The sequence below is a fragment of the Chaetodon auriga genome, chromosome 6, assembly GCF_051107435.1.
Source record: "Chaetodon auriga isolate fChaAug3 chromosome 6, fChaAug3.hap1, whole genome shotgun sequence".
Classification (NCBI taxonomy): domain Eukaryota; kingdom Metazoa; phylum Chordata; class Actinopteri; order Chaetodontiformes; family Chaetodontidae; genus Chaetodon; species Chaetodon auriga.
The window spans coordinates 10388893-10403871 of NC_135079.1; the positions used below are offsets into that span (position 1 = coordinate 10388893).

At 42.8% G+C, this 14979-nt stretch overlaps 2 protein-coding genes across 3 annotated transcripts; both read left to right on the forward strand.

Annotated features, from left to right (window-relative positions):
* Positions 1-223: 223 nt before the first annotated feature.
* Positions 224-5130, forward strand: gnb5a (guanine nucleotide binding protein (G protein), beta 5a). Its single transcript, XM_076732745.1, has 11 exons — positions 224-574; positions 1144-1280; positions 1380-1421; positions 1950-2026; positions 2124-2256; positions 2636-2779; positions 2889-2980; positions 3320-3368; positions 3450-3546; positions 3683-3849; positions 3947-5130. Exons 1-11 carry the CDS (start codon positions 439-441, stop codon positions 3956-3958), a joined length of 1086 nt encoding a protein of 361 aa, XP_076588860.1. The 5' UTR covers positions 224-438; the 3' UTR covers positions 3959-5130.
* Positions 5131-5275: 145 nt separating this feature from the next.
* On the forward strand, positions 5276-14829 carry ap4e1 (adaptor related protein complex 4 subunit epsilon 1). Of its 2 annotated transcripts, none has more exons than XM_076732194.1 (21): positions 5276-5611; positions 6573-6644; positions 6746-6869; positions 7036-7109; positions 7184-7305; positions 7415-7574; positions 7658-7824; positions 7935-8008; positions 8112-8234; positions 8342-8451; positions 8540-8679; positions 8991-9103; positions 9199-9317; positions 9565-9867; positions 10556-10667; positions 10755-10893; positions 10977-11232; positions 11407-11961; positions 12047-12237; positions 12321-12481; positions 13118-14829. In XM_076732194.1, exons 1-21 carry the CDS (start codon positions 5471-5473, stop codon positions 13276-13278), a joined length of 3417 nt encoding a protein of 1138 aa, XP_076588309.1. In that variant the 5' UTR covers positions 5276-5470; the 3' UTR covers positions 13279-14829. The 2 variants fall into 2 exon arrangements, with proteins under 2 accessions (XP_076588309.1, XP_076588310.1); XM_076732195.1 differs by having other exon boundaries at positions 5346-5611; positions 8540-8687; positions 8999-9103.
* The last annotated feature ends 150 nt before the right edge of the window (positions 14830-14979 follow it).

Consider the following 14979-nt stretch of genomic DNA (forward strand, 5'->3'; position numbering starts at 1 on the left):
CACCGGAGGATTATTCAAAATTATAATGTATTTCTTTAAAAAATACATTTCTTGTAACAGTTATTAAATATGATTTTGTGATTGCTTTGAAATAATTGGTCTTTTGTGTTTAAAATGCCAGAGTACCTTCTGTGTCTGCTGTGTTTGTGCCTTTCAGACACAGCTTTGTGTTTTCCACGTCGTTTTTGAATATGTATTTAAATGCATTATTCAGCTGTAGAGTAGGCGTGGGGCCGTGTTGCTGCTGAGGATGCAGGCAGCCCCTATGGAGCAGCAGTAGCATTATCAGGATGCAGGATCCTCCTCCTCCTCCTCCTCCTCCTCCTCCTCCTCCTCTGGAGGAGCATCTTCTCCCTCTGACGTCATGACAGCAGCATCAGCTGTTAGCTCCGCTTTAAGCCTTTTCGCTGCCGATCGCTGCCTGCACAAAGGAAATATATGAGATCCCCTCTAATCCCTGAAATGGCGACACAGGAGGTACAGCTGAACGAGACTCTGGCCCATCTCAAAACGGAGTCGGAGACGCTGAAGTCGAAGCTGGAGGAGGAAAGAGCGAAGCTGCACGACGTCGAGCGTGAGTACCGAAAAATGGAGAGGCCTCGGTCCACGTCTGCGATAACAGTGTGACGGGACAAATAACCGCAAATGTCCCATTTACAGCCGAATGTGTTCTAGCGAGAGGACAGATGTCGTCAGCGGTACAGGGATGCGAATTTGGTCAAAGTGACAATTGACCCGACGTTACCTCTGATTGGACTAAAGCGGGCTGTTTGTTTGCCTCCCATTTTACAGCCCGGTGCTCGCATCCTTCCATGCAGACCTGTGGTTTTGTCCAATCATGTCTCAGCAATACGGCAGCAACAGAGATATTAAATTAAAAATATGATAAATAAGCAGGTTATTTGTATTTACTTGTTTTATGAGATGCTCGCAGGAGGTAATGGAGGACAAGACAGATCAATCAAAGGTTAATTCAACATATTCATGCATTCAGCCAAGGCCCAGTGTGTTTAATCCTTACTGCTGCTGGGAATATTAACAGAGGATGTATACAGAAGGGGGGTTAATGTATTGTGCATATGTGCATCTGAATGTGTGTGTGTGTGTGTGTGTGTGTGTGTGTGTGTGTGTGTGTGTGTGCAGTACATCAGGTGGCAGAGAAGGTGGAGGGGCTGGGTCAGTTTGTCATGAAGACCCGGAGAACTCTGAAGGGACATGGCAACAAAGTTCTGTGTATGGACTGGTGTAAGGACAAGAGGAGGATCGTCAGCTCCTCACAGGTCACACACTCTGCTTTTAATCCCAGTTACTCAGAGAGCCAGGTTTGAAATTGGAGAAATGCATTTTATGCCGTACTAATTTCTAATCTTCTGATGCAGGATGGGAAAGTGATTGTATGGGATGCTTTCACTACCAACAAGGTAACTTCTCTTTTTCAACATGCAGGTGTTTTACCACAGAAAGAAAGATGCTGACATTTAAAAATCCTTCCTTCCTTTTAACGCAATAAGATATTTAAATTCACACATATTAAAGAGAAGAGTATGTGTGTGTATAGCTTCTCAAATATGTTTTATGAATATCATCAGGTCACATAAACTGATACGTAGAGTCTTTAAATTATTGTGAATGTCACCAAATGTTGCCATTTTATAGAAAAATCATCCGCTGAGCGTCTGATTGAGAATTTTCCTGATATCTGTAGAAAATCAACCTTATGAGGCATAACAGATAGGAGGAGACGTAGAGGAAGGGACACTAGAAATTGCTACCAGAGTAGAAAATTGACCGCATGAATGTCTAAAAATGTCTTTTAAAGTGTCTGATTTTGAACTGCTCATGTCGACCAGCCTAACGCTCACTGTGCTGCTCTAATTATGCCTAATGATTTTGTTTCATCTCACTGTCCTGGTGCGGCTCATGCAGCTTTGTCTTTTGATGTTCATTAGGAGCATGCTGTGACAATGCCCTGCACCTGGGTGATGGCCTGCGCCTACGCCCCCTCCGGCTGTGCTGTGGCTTGTGGGTGAGTGTCTTTCTACCTGTGATCATCCAAATGTGATGTGTCATCTCTATGGTTTTCTGTTGTTCAGCCGGTAAACTGTGCTTGTTTTCTGTCACAGGGGCCTGGACAACAAATGCTCGGTGTATCCTCTGTCTCTGGACAAGAATGAGAACTTGGCTGCCAAGAAGAAATCCGTGGCCATGCACACAAACTACCTGTCTGCCTGTAGCTTCACCAACTCGGATATGCAGGTGAGAATTTCCACCAACCCCCCAAAAAACATCCACAAAAACACCAAAAGCAACTGAATGAAATATACATAGAGATATTATAGTCATGTGTTTCATGTTTTCCCACTTTTTACTAACATTTAGGTTAATGCAAACACAGCTTTCTTTCTATTCGTCACTATTTCTGGCTCATTATTAATCAGAAATCACTGCTCTCCATGTTCCAGTGAAAAGAGCTTTGTTAATAATTCACAGCAGCCAGTTGCTCCTGGTTTGATGTCCTGGTCACATGACGTTTCACGCAGCAAAGACAATCCATTTATAGCCGCGTGTTAGCCCATTTTTACTGAACTTCAGAGCAGCCCTTGTTCTTCCTCCTCACTGTCCGCTCATGTTAAAGATCCTGACGTCCAGCGGGGATGGAACTTGTGCATTATGGGACGTCGAGAGTGGGCAGCTGTTGCAGAGTTTCCATGGACACGCAGCAGACGTGCTCTGTCTGGACCTGGCCCCCTCTGAGACTGGAAACACGTTTGTTTCAGGGGTGAGGACGCCACCACCTCCTCCTCCTCCTCCTCTGTCATTGCATCTTGTGACTATTTAAATGTCACTGAATTATTTCAAATATTTTGCATGGTTCTGTGTTATTGCAGGGCTGTGATAAGAAGGCGAATGTGTGGGACATGCGTTCAGGACAGTGTATTCAGTCCTTTGAAACTCATGAATCGGACATAAATAGTGTGCGGTAAGTGGTTGGCTTTGAGCTCTGATGTGAGTGTATATTTTTATATTTATCATTCAGTGAGAAAAATGCTGAATATTTTAAATCCTCTGTGTGCAAATTTTGTATGCGTTTTAGCATCTTTCAAATGATTGGGATAGCCTATGTTGTTGTTTGCAGAAAAATGAGACAGTAAAGGTGAAAATTGGTGAAATCTGTGTGCTGCTTTTAGCCCATTAATTCTCCATCTGTTTTCATATAACCACTGAGAGCCGCTGAAAGTCTAATATATTCAAATCTTTCCCATCGGGCCTTTATGAGCGTAATTTGTTCGTAACCGTGGCTCTTTGTGCCTTCTTTTAGATACTATCCCAGTGGAGATGCATTTGCATCTGGCTCAGATGATGCTACAGTAAGTAATCAGACATTTACCACTCAAAGTGCAATTGAAAACATGTCGAAAATTCTCTTTAAAATTCAACCTTTGTTACAGTGCCGCCTGTATGACTTAAGGGCAGACAGAGAAGTGGCGATTTATTCCAAAGAGAGCATCATATTTGGGGTGTCCAGTGTTGACTTCTCTCTCAGTGGTGAGAAATATACCCTTTGTTACTTCTCTGTTGTTCTTGTTATTCAACCGAATAGCATTTACTGAGCATTAATAGAATATTTTAGGTTGTATTAGAGTCACCCTGTTAAAAGCATTTTGTTTTTTATATCTTTAAGGACGACTACTGTTTGGCGGCTACAATGACTACACCATAAACGTTTGGGATGTTCTCAAAGGAACACGGGTCTCCATTCTGTTTGGACATGAGAACCGTGTCAGCACACTGCGCGTTTCCCCAGATGGGACGGCCTTCAGCACAGGTTCCTGGGACCACACTCTTCGGGTATGAGCTGTCTGTTATTTTCCTCTGATCTGACTTTCCAGTCTGCGTTGACCTCTGTGGTGATAGCTTGTAATGTCTGCTTCTTTTTTTTTTCCAGATCTGGGCTTAAGGATGAAGACACAGAAGATTAAATGGTAGACAGACTTACTGAAGACACGCCAACTTTTCTGTTTGCTAGAGTACAATCACACAGATAGAGACTCAGTTTTGGTTGTACATAGGGCATATCAATAGCATTGTATATACTCCAATGTCATGGCCAGGGTAGATTTACATATTTCAGAGAATAATTATACCAAACGGCACGCTTGTATTACAGTATGATTGAAAGAGAATTGCACAGAAGTACTTATGGTTACTTAAGATGTAAAATGTACATTGCAGAAAATAGCATTGGTAGTGACAAGCATCAATCTAGGATAGAAGTGACACAATAAAGTGATGTATGTGCCCACATAAAGGACATTACTCATTTATTTATTTGTTTTTTGCACAAAAAACTGATGTAGGAGTGCAGTCTGTGGAAGAAAATGGGATGTAGGGAAACAAAATGCTTCTGTAGGAGAAGCAGTTAAGTGTGCATGAAGGCCTCAGCTTCACTTGGCTCGACTTACTCATGCTACAGACTGGGAAAAGACAGAAGGCAGGATGGGCATTTGTGGCTTCTCTGTAAATGCAAAATGTTGGATGAAATAAGAATATGAGTGAGATTGAGGATAATTAGATTGGCAAGTTAAAATTAATATGAGTTTGAAGCTGATTAAAAAAAAAATCATTGGAAATGCAGGAGCATTGGCATAAAACATTACAAGCAAAAGTACTAATTTGTAGTTTCACGCAAATTTGTGTACTTTTCATTCCAAACCACATGCACCCAAAAGCCTTCTCAATTCCTATCAGTAACTCACCTGCCAATATTATTCAGATGTAAAGAAAGCACATTTAGAGGTAACCCAAAAGTACATGATGTTGATTTTCCATCCCTGTGATTTTGAAATGTGGTTTACCTCTGTTGGTTTCCAGCCATGGAAGCCACATACTGCTCTATGTACACATTCAGTCACTGCAGACACCCTGAACCTGTGGTCCCACACTATATATCTAAATACCAATATATAAAAACGTGTTTAAATTCTTAGAATGTATTCCTTTTCATGCAGTTGTCCAATGGCTGTAATTTCAGATTTACTGTAATTATTTTATTGTAGTTTAGTGTACAGTTATACAGGGGACTGTTTATCAAAGTATCACAAACATAATAAACTGAGTTTTGAATATCAATACTTTCTCATTGTTGTTCTTTACCTTATCTTAATGTTTTACTATTATTTTCCGGTCAGTCTGCTGAGCTTTTGTCACCTGGCAGCCGCTGTTCGCGCGTAAGGTTTCTAATAAAGTTTTTTCAAATACAAGCGGAAATGACATCATTTACAAGCCTGCTGAATCAAAACAATGGCCGACAGGCAAGCTAGCTGTTCACCTCTTGTGATCTTTTTAAGTGTTTAACAAACAGCGTTCACTGACTCTGTGTAAGAATCTCCGAATGGGATGGATAGGTGATTTAATCGTCGCATGTTGAAAGAAAAAAGCCAGCTGCCAGGCCCCGCTTTTCGCTGCCAAAATGAGCGATGTTGTGGAGAAGACCCTGACAGTTCTGCCGAGCCTCCTGTCTTTAGACTCTCAGCCTGGATCTGCAAAACTGTCTTCCACCTCAAAACTAGGAAACCTCATCAGGGGGATCACTGAGCTGACGTCCAAACATGTGAGTGTGATGTACTTAAAAACAGGAGCTTTGGTGAAATAAGACGCGTCATTTGTTGATGGTATGCTCTAACGTTAGCTTGCTAAGCTGCCCATGCTAACTCAAAACAAGGTGTGTTTATGTTTTAACTCACTTGCTATAAGCTAAGCATTCCGTGCAGTATTGTGCCAAGTTTTGGACTGACTTACAGACACCCTCTTGTTTCTTCTGTGTTACTATTATGTGATAGTACAGGTGAAATCCGAGCTGTGACCATTTTAAAACGTGTCCAAGGTTGGTGCGTTCAGGTGCATGTGATAACCTCAAATTTCCGAGGTTTGAGAGTCATCTGCCAGTATGCGTTGTATTCACAAACTGTGCTGCAGGGAAGTTAAACCTGAAAGAGTGAGAAATTGCTTCTGCTGATCTTCAGCCAAGTCTTTAAAGATGTAATATCACACAAACATATGAGTGCACCCTTCAGAAGTGGTTTACAGTTAATGGTGTCAGGCCATGTTCACTGTGATGCATCTACAGCAGATCTCTACAATTAGATTTCCATTGCGCACTGGCATGGTTTGCTTTTGGCAGTGACTGTGAGTCATATAAAGTGTATCTAATCTGTTGTTTTCACTCGCTGCTTATCATTTGCATAAAAGGTAGGAGGATTTGACACCTCTGTAATTACAGGAGGCAGCTTATGCTGTTCCTTTGCATCACCACAGTGTAAAGAAAAGAGTTCTCACCCATTATAGTCTTAAATATATAAAGGCTTACATTTGTTTCGTTTGCTCTTGTATTATGAATATTAACTTATCTCACCTTCTTGAAATAATTGTTGAAATAGATACCTGGATGCACTTCTCTGTAAGATCCTGGTGTGTAGAACTGAACTACACATCTGTGACAACAAAGCATGTAGTGCCAACCTTAGCAGTCTCAGTTTTTGATCCTATTATCCTCAAATGTTTCCCCTGCTCAGGAGGAGGAAAAGCTTATTCAACATGAACTAGCATCCATCAAAGAACAGGTGTCCTCTCCCAACACCTCCATGGTACGATTCTCCTAATTTTCCAATTCTTTCATAAGAAACCAGTTTGTTTATATTCCTCCAGTGATGCCTGAAATTATTGATGTGTTTACTTCTTCCCTCAGAGGCAGATGAAGGAGCTCATGGTGAGAGCGATCTACTGTGAAATGCTCGGTTATGAGGCTTCGTTCAGCTACATTCATGCCATCAAACTGGCTCAGCAAGGCACAGCTCTGGAGAAAAGAGTCGGTATGTTCTATTATCAGCATCTTCACTCAGTCCCCTGATCAACACAAGCTGCTCATTTAGAAGCTTTTCCAGTTTTTAAATTAGTGATATTTTTTTCAGAAATTCATTTGAACAGCATCTTCCTACTCTGCTTTGGACAAAGACTGACGTTGTGTATGATTTGCAGGTTATCTCGCTGTGTCTTTGTTTCTGAACGAAAGTCACGAGCTGCTTCTTCTCCTCGTGAACACTGTATTAAAGGTGGGTGTTGAGTTTTTACGCCGTTTGTCCTCTGGTGTCTGAGGAATGGATGTTGATGCGTTTTGTTTTTTCAGGATCTTCAGAGCACCAACCTTATTGAAGTGTGCATGGCTCTAACTGTTGTCAGCCAGATGTTCCCCAAAGATATGATCCCTGCGATCCTTCCTCTGGTTGAGGAGAAACTTAATCACCCAAAGTAAGAAAAGCTGTTTGCCATTTGAGTCTGATTTGTGACCAGGTGTATTCATTACTATGATAAACTAAAGCTTGAATGTTTATAAGAGTTTCTCCTTACACATTTGCAGAGAAATCATTCGTCGAAAAGCCGTCCTGGCCCTGTATAAATTCTACCTAATAGCACCGAATCAGGTTCAGCACATCCACAACAAGTTCCGCAAAGCTCTGTGTGACAAGGATCCCGGTGTCATGACAGCCTCACTACACATCTACTTCCAGATGATTCAGGTAGTTTGTTTTTCTGGACTATTTATGTACAAGGTTACGACTTCGCCATAACAGTCATACCACATATTTTTCTTTTGTTACAGGAGAATCCAGATGGTTACAAGGACCTGACAGCGAGTTTTGTCACCATACTAAAGCAAGTGGTGGGAGGAAAACTGCCCATGGATTTTAACTATCATAGTGTCCCTGCTCCATGGCTGCAAATTCAGCTCCTCAGAATTCTGTCTGTACTTGGGAAAAATGACCAGAGGTAATTCTGACTTATTTTGTCCCTCAGTGAACTGGATGTTTATGCTGTCATGTGGTTGTGTTCTCGCACTCGAATCATTGCAAGCTGTGAGTCTGTTCTTTGTTTGACAGCACAAGTGAGATCATGTATGAAGTCCTGGACGAGTCTTTACGCAGAGCCGAGATGAATCATAACATCACCTATGGTATGCTACATTTAATGTCCTGTTTTTTTTGTGTAAATTTGGTCTTTTGAAATCATGTAGGTGCTCTCTTTAATCACTTGTTGAACTCCCTCTTTATTTCCAGCAATATTATACGAGTGTGTAAAGTGTATTTACGCAATTCATCCCAAATCTGATCTTTTGGAAAAAGCTGCAAAGTGCATTGGCAACTTTGTTCTGTCACAGAAGATTAACCTCAAATATCTCGGTAAGATCTGAAGGAAACCTTTGATTTAAATCTTTTTTTTTTTTTCATTGACAATCAAGATTTCAGATATTCAAGGTAGTAAATCGGTCTATTTGGTGTTACTGCAGGCTTGAAGGCCCTCACCTACGTGGTCCAGCAGGATCCTAAACTGGCCCTGCAGCATCAGATGACCATCATAGAGTGTCTCGATCACCCCGACCTCATCATCAAGCGAGAGGTGAGGCGGTGACTGTTGTAGGCTGAATTTTGGTGTCATGGAATTGTGGCTTCACAGCATTCTGGGCCTGTTTTCTGTTTTCCTGTAGACTCTGGAGTTGCTCTTTCGGATCACTAACGCCCAGAATGTCACAGTCATTGTGGAGAAGATGCTGGAGTTCCTGCATACCAGTAAAGATGACTACACTACCATTGACCTGGTGGCGAAAGTGGCAGAGCTGGCAGAAAAATATCCTTCTCATAGATGATTCTGAATATTGTTCAACTCAGATGGTTGATTACTTAATTATTGTCGATAGTATAACTTCAACATGATGTTTGTTTTTAAAACTGGAAGCTCATGATCTTGACAGACAAGCCTGAAAGGTGGCAAACTTTGCTTTCTATGAAGTTGATTTGATTTATTTTGCACATCTTCCTGCTTCTCACTCAGATGTCGTTAAATCAGTTACACCTGATAGAAAGCATGGTTTGAGACATTTTTTATACCTTGTTCGTTTCTCTTTTTTCTCAGTTTTTTTTTCCTATAAACCCTCATACATATGCACCAGACAATGAATGGTTCATTGAGACCATGAACACAGTGTTTTCAGTAGGTGGAGACATGATGCAGCCTGACATCCCAAACAGTTTCCTTAAACTGCTGTCTGAGGGTGAGATAACCACACACTCCTTCTTATCCTCTAGTGGTGCTGTGTTGTGATATTTCATATCATTTTGTAACGCTAACTTCTGTTTAATGAGCCAGGATTTGACAGCGTGGAGGAAGACAAGAAGTTGAGGCTGTTTGCTGTGGATTCATATGTTGCTCTGCTGCAAGGAGAGCCTGGCAAACTGCCACAGCGCTTCCTCCAAGTCATCAGCTGGGTGAGTGCTGTCTACACAATAAGTAATCTATGCAGTTTGTATATTCTTAGGTGGTAATTATGGTGAGAAGAAGAAGAAAAAGGGATACAAAGTTTTAAACTTATATATCATTACTAATTTTAAACATGGCCAATGTCAATTTGATATGTACATATCTGATAGCCTAAAAATCCTAGATAGAGACACAGGAGTGAATCTTTCACTGTGTTGAATACACTAAAGTTTGGTCCCTCTCTGCCGTGTACAGGTCCTCGGTGAATACTCCTATTTGAGGGAGGAACTTGAGCCGGCCACAGTCCTCAGGCTGCTGGCCAAACTGCTGGACATGAAGAACACCAGCAGTGAAACCAAGACCTGGGTCCTCATGGCAATGACCAAGCTCTGTGAGGGCGGGGCGGGCGTGTCTGTGGCTCGAGAGGTTTCTGAAACATACAGCAGCTCCCTGGACACAGTGCTGAGGCAGAGGGCTCAGGAGCTGCAGCACCTCAGCCAAGACTCTGAACTACGAGCCAGGGTGATACCCCGAGACGCAGGCCTGGAACCCCTGGAGGTAACATATGCAGGGCTGCAGAACTACAGTAATGAAGTTTCAGTGCACAGGAGTGTCACTGTAATGTTGCGATAATATATTGAAAACATGGGGACATTTACTTCGACTGCAGTCAAAATTTGGTGTAAGATGCCAAAAACAATAAAACATGAAATGATTTCAGTCTTGAAAGCAGATGATGTCACTCTGTGGCTTCTCTTCTCTGGCGGAGTAAGTGCTCATTACCTGATGTTTGGAAACAGAACCTGCATACACTTGCCCTCCATGACACATAGTTGATCAGATTAAAGCCAGGGTTTATTGAAATAATGCAAATCATCATTTCATTTGTAGTCACAGCAGCTGTTTTGGCATGTCATGAGCAGTCTGGTGGGTTGGGTTTACCGTAGAACTCCGTTCAGTATCGGACGCAGTTTCAGTCAAGAAGAGAACAAGAATGACCTGATGAGCATGTGTGTATTTAGGAATAACGTCCTAAATACACACACTCGGGTTGTTTTAATTGCATGTAGTCCTTTTATTGTCTTTTGGGGCAAAGCAAAGTGTAAACATGATATCAGATATATTTGCATATATAAGCACTCACATATGACATCCTTAGTTTGTAAGTCCTGTGGAACTCTTCCAAACGATCTCCTCATCCCCATCAAAGGAGACGTTCAAACTTGCAGTCTTTGTTGGTTTCCAGGTGGATTCCTCTCTGTCATTTCTGGACGGATTTGTGTCGGAGGCGTTGGCTGCTGGCGCTGCTCCATACAAGCCTCCCCATCAACGGCAGGAGGAGCTAGCTCAGGCGAAAGGTAAGACACATGAAAGTATCCAGACTGTGGCGGATTTGTCAGCTCTGCCTTGTTTTCTTTTGTTCCTGACTGTGATGTCTGCCTCAGCGTTGAGCCTGGAGCCATACGGCCTGTCCCTGCCCATCAGCATGTCCTCCTGCAGCATCGCCGACAGACAGTCTCCTACACTGCTGTCCATGAGCTCTGGTCTGTCAGGCGATAGCACCGACCTCTCACACAAAGGAGGGTAGGTGGACACGGTGCTGTCTGAATTGAAATGGTTCGCACACAAACACCTGGCTGGTTTAGAACTCATGCTTTTTGTTTCAGCTCTACGACTCTGAAGCTGGACGGTGTGAGGAGGGTGTGGGGGAAGGAGGGCTACTTGGTGCAGAGGGAACCTGTGGAGGAGGTCGCCCAGGTTGAGGTTCCCAGTCCCCTCCGGTCCCCCAGCCAGCAGGGTGAGGCTGAGAGCTCACACAGCCAGACTCCCACCCCCGTACCCACCCCTGAGCCTGAACAAGAGAAGCAGCAGCTGGCCTCTTCGCTGTTTGTCGGCCTGGGCTCCCAAAGCTCTGTGTGTCTGGTGAGCTTTTTAATTGTTCTTTAGCAGTTTGAGCTGCACTAAATGAAGTAAAGCTGTTGTCTGATATTATGATTGCAATATGAGGGCTTGCAGGATTAAGGCTGCCAGTAACAGCTATGGCTGGTGTGTTATTACAAATGCATCTGTTGGCACTAAAACTGCTCCTTTAAACAGATGGGAAAATCTGAGCCGACACCCCAGCGATTCAGAAGAAAAGCCAAAGGTCCGGGCTCTTCCCCGTGTGCCAGCGAGCAAATATCCAACTCCCTCGTCTCCGCTTCGAGCACAGTGGATAAGTTGCTGTGCGACAACCTCCTGGACTCCAACGTCACCTCAGAGCTGCCGGTTTCTTCGCCCACACAGACATCCCATCTCTCTGAGAACCTCAGCACTGCTAATGGCACCTGTGATGTCGAGTTAACGGACAGTGACATAAAGGGAAGTAACCCCTCTCTCGTTAGGGATAATGGTGTTGCAGTAGCTGCTGATCCTGCTCCACATGAAGACCCAGACGGACCTAAAGACTTGTGTCTCAGTTCTCATCTTCCTGCAGAGCTCGCTGGACTCTCCCACTCAGAAATCACTCCACTGTGCTCCAGCCAAAACCTGGATCTCTCAGTCTGTCACGTGCAGAAAAAGGATTCTTTAGCTCTCGTTGTTTTCATTTACAACTCCTCTGACACTGACATTCAGCAGATACTGCTAGAGCTCGACTCTGGTGAACTTGAGGTACAGTAATTATTGAGCAGAGACCTCTTAGTGACGTCTGCTGATAATTAGGCATGTTAAAGGCCATTTTCTCGTCATGTTTCAGGTGTCCTGTGTGTGTGACAGTCCAGTGCAAGAGCTGAGAAGCCACGGTGTAGCAGTGTGTCAGTATTCCCTGACTGTCAGGAGGCCTTCAGTCCACGTTGAAGTGGTTGGGATCGTATCGTACCTGTTACCTGTAGGGACTCGTCAGTCGGCGCAGTTCTCCTACAGACTGCCTCTAACCAGCTTCATCAGGTGAAATATTGTCTTCTTTATTTTTAAGTATGGCTGCGCAGAGACGATGAGTTGCCGACTGTAACTTCACATGTTTCCTTCAGGCCTTTGACTGTGTCCACAGAGGAATATGGGACGATGTGGCTGGCCTTCTCCAACGATACAAAGCAGAACCTGACGCTGATAAGTGATGGCCAGGAATCTCTCACAGCCACTCTGAACGTGCTGAGGAAGAAGCTGCAGCTTCATGTCGTGGAAGTCATCGGTGAACTGACATTTATATCTAGACTAAAGTGTCAAAGACAGGAAATTTGCTTGAACATGCTGCTGTCTCACTAGAAAAACATACGGATATGTGAATTATTTGATGGACATGGTGTCTCCAGTGTTTATGTAGTTACTCTTAGAGCCTGAAGGGGGAGACAAGAGTTCCACAATGCAGGTTTAAGTCTGGTGTCACGTAAGGGATAAAACTCCTGGAAAGTTAGTTTATACATAAAGTGTGAAAGTTCTTTCTTCACCTTAGAAATACTTTCATAAAATAATCTCAACACAAGGTCCGCTAACTTTTTCAAGAGCTTTTAAGGTAGCTGATGAAGACCAAGAGGTGCCATTAAAGGGTACAGAAGCTCCACTTACTCACTTGTTTCAGAGATTTTTATTTTGTCAGTTGCTGTTTCCAAGCTCTAAAATGACCCATCAAGTTCAAGTCATTAGTTTTTAGTGCATCTCAAAGCACGATGTATGCATATTTTCAATCTGACCAACATGCATACTGTATGTGAAAGGTACAGTGGTACAGTATTTGAACAAAAGGTTAATATGTGTACAAAACATGTGTCCCCTGTGCTTTATACTGTCAGTGAGTAACCTTTATACCTTAACCTATATACCTTTACAGGTATGGAAGGCATTGTAGCTTGCCAGCTCCTCCAGGATCAGCCATGTCTGATGCACTGTCGTGTGCATGCGGGAACGCTGTCTGCATGGCTGCGCTCTCCAGTCCCCGACCTGCCCGACTGCCTGATCTACTACTGCCAGAGAGCTTTACAGGAGCACTGAGCCCGGACTGCAGCACCTCCACTGACGGCACTGAGCAGCACGACCCCCTGACACTGAAGAGGAAGGTACACGGAGCAGTAGTGCAGAACAGAACAGCAGACAGTGCAGAACATCTGCTGCCGAGCATTCTCATCTTTATGTCACGGTGTTTACATTTTGTTTATCTCTTCCACTACATGTTACTCTGCAGGATTTGTTTTTTTTGTCCATGAGGCATTTATTTCTAACAGTTAAACTGGCAGAATAATTCACAGGATTATTTGAAAGTCATGGCTGGTAATAACCTCAGGGCCAAAAGATTGTGCTTTTAACTGTCTGTGTGATGTTTCAGAAGAACACTGATGTCTTAAAATGATGGCAGGGCTGCATAATGACTTGAAGATTTCAATGGCTGAAGTGTTGTTTGTGAGTACGACAGTCTTGGTATAAGGGGAAAATCGTCACTCTCTACAGTACTTTTTTCTGCCCCAGGCGTGCATGCTCAATAACAACGTATATTGTGTCCCATTTTCTAATTTGTGGCATGATTTTTAAAAATCAGGAACATTTTCAAGGTAAGAACGATCATGGCAGTGAAGCTCGTTTGGATTTTAATCAGGCAAAGACATAAAAGTGATCTCAGTTCTTCATTTAGCATCCTAAAGCGTTTCTTTGCTGTTGTTGACATCAGTCTTGAGTTCTTTTCATCGACACTGACCGAAGCAATACTGACTGAAACGGGAAGAACAACACAAATTCTTTCCTTCCTCTTCAAGAGTAGCAAATTAATTGTTCATTATTTCTGGTGTGGACTCGGATAAACCATGATATGAGTAACATTTACAGAAAGCTGCTTGCTCAGAAGCTACTGGTCTTCACTGCTAAAGTAAAAAGAGGATTACATCTGTGTTTGAGTAAAGGAGTACATGATGTCGGCATTAACATCCAACTGCAGCCACATATTTCTTACATCCACGATGAGAGTATTTTGTCTTAAATGTAGCACTGAAGATCCCTCTGCAGTGTCCGTGTTGCCATAAAAGTCATTACGATGAGGAGCGTTTCAGATTCCATGCTTTGCAGATGCTGCCCTCTCTGTCATACGATGATCTATGCACTCATGTTTCTGGTTTGTCAGTTTTGGTGAGAGGCGGATTTTAGTGGTCTTTGATTATTATATTTTTGTATCAATGCAGTATTAAAGACATATTTATTGGATTTATATTCTTAGAGAAAAGATTTTATATTAATTTCTCTGAAAGAAAAGAAATCATTGTACTGTTGGATTGTGCTGTGCCGGGTGTGACTTTGGCTCAGCCTGTTTTATTTAATTCAACCTGAAGGGAAAGTTTGTCTTTGCTCTTTTTTGTTTTGCCTGTGTTTTGATTTGAAGCACAGCGTGAACCTAACAGTGTGTCCAAATCTCAACCTTAACCCAACGCCTTATGTTCTAACGCCTAAGGTGGCGTGTTTGATTTGTGCCTGTGGTACAGAGAAAATCATTGTTTCTTCGAGTGCCTGTCACTACATTCTGCTAACTTATGAATAAATTCAACACATGTAAATTCACTTGATTTTGGCTCAGTGATGATTCATGGGATACATGCCCCTGGCGTAGATCTGAAATAGCTATGACTCAGATGTGCTGGATGTGAAGCAAAGAGGAACATTAACTCTGAGCTTCTTATGTGATATTGGCTACACGGAAAAAACATTTCACAT

Coding starts and splice junctions, on each gene's coding strand:
- gnb5a (XM_076732745.1), top strand. CDS start 439: ATGAGATCCCCTCTAATCCCTGAAATGGCGACACAGGAGGTACAGCTG. Junction 1,422..1,949: donor ATGCTTTCACTACCAACAAG/GTAACTTCTCTT, acceptor GATGTTCATTAG/GAGCATGCTGTGACAATGCC. Junction 3,369..3,449: donor CTGGCTCAGATGATGCTACA/GTAAGTAATCAG, acceptor CCTTTGTTACAG/TGCCGCCTGTATGACTTAAG.
- ap4e1 (XM_076732194.1), top strand. CDS start 5,471: ATGAGCGATGTTGTGGAGAAGACCCTGACAGTTCTGCCGAGCCTCCTG. Junction 7,306..7,414: donor GAGAAACTTAATCACCCAAA/GTAAGAAAAGCT, acceptor ACACATTTGCAG/AGAAATCATTCGTCGAAAAG. Junction 8,452..8,539: donor ACCTCATCATCAAGCGAGAG/GTGAGGCGGTGA, acceptor GTTTTCCTGTAG/ACTCTGGAGTTGCTCTTTCG.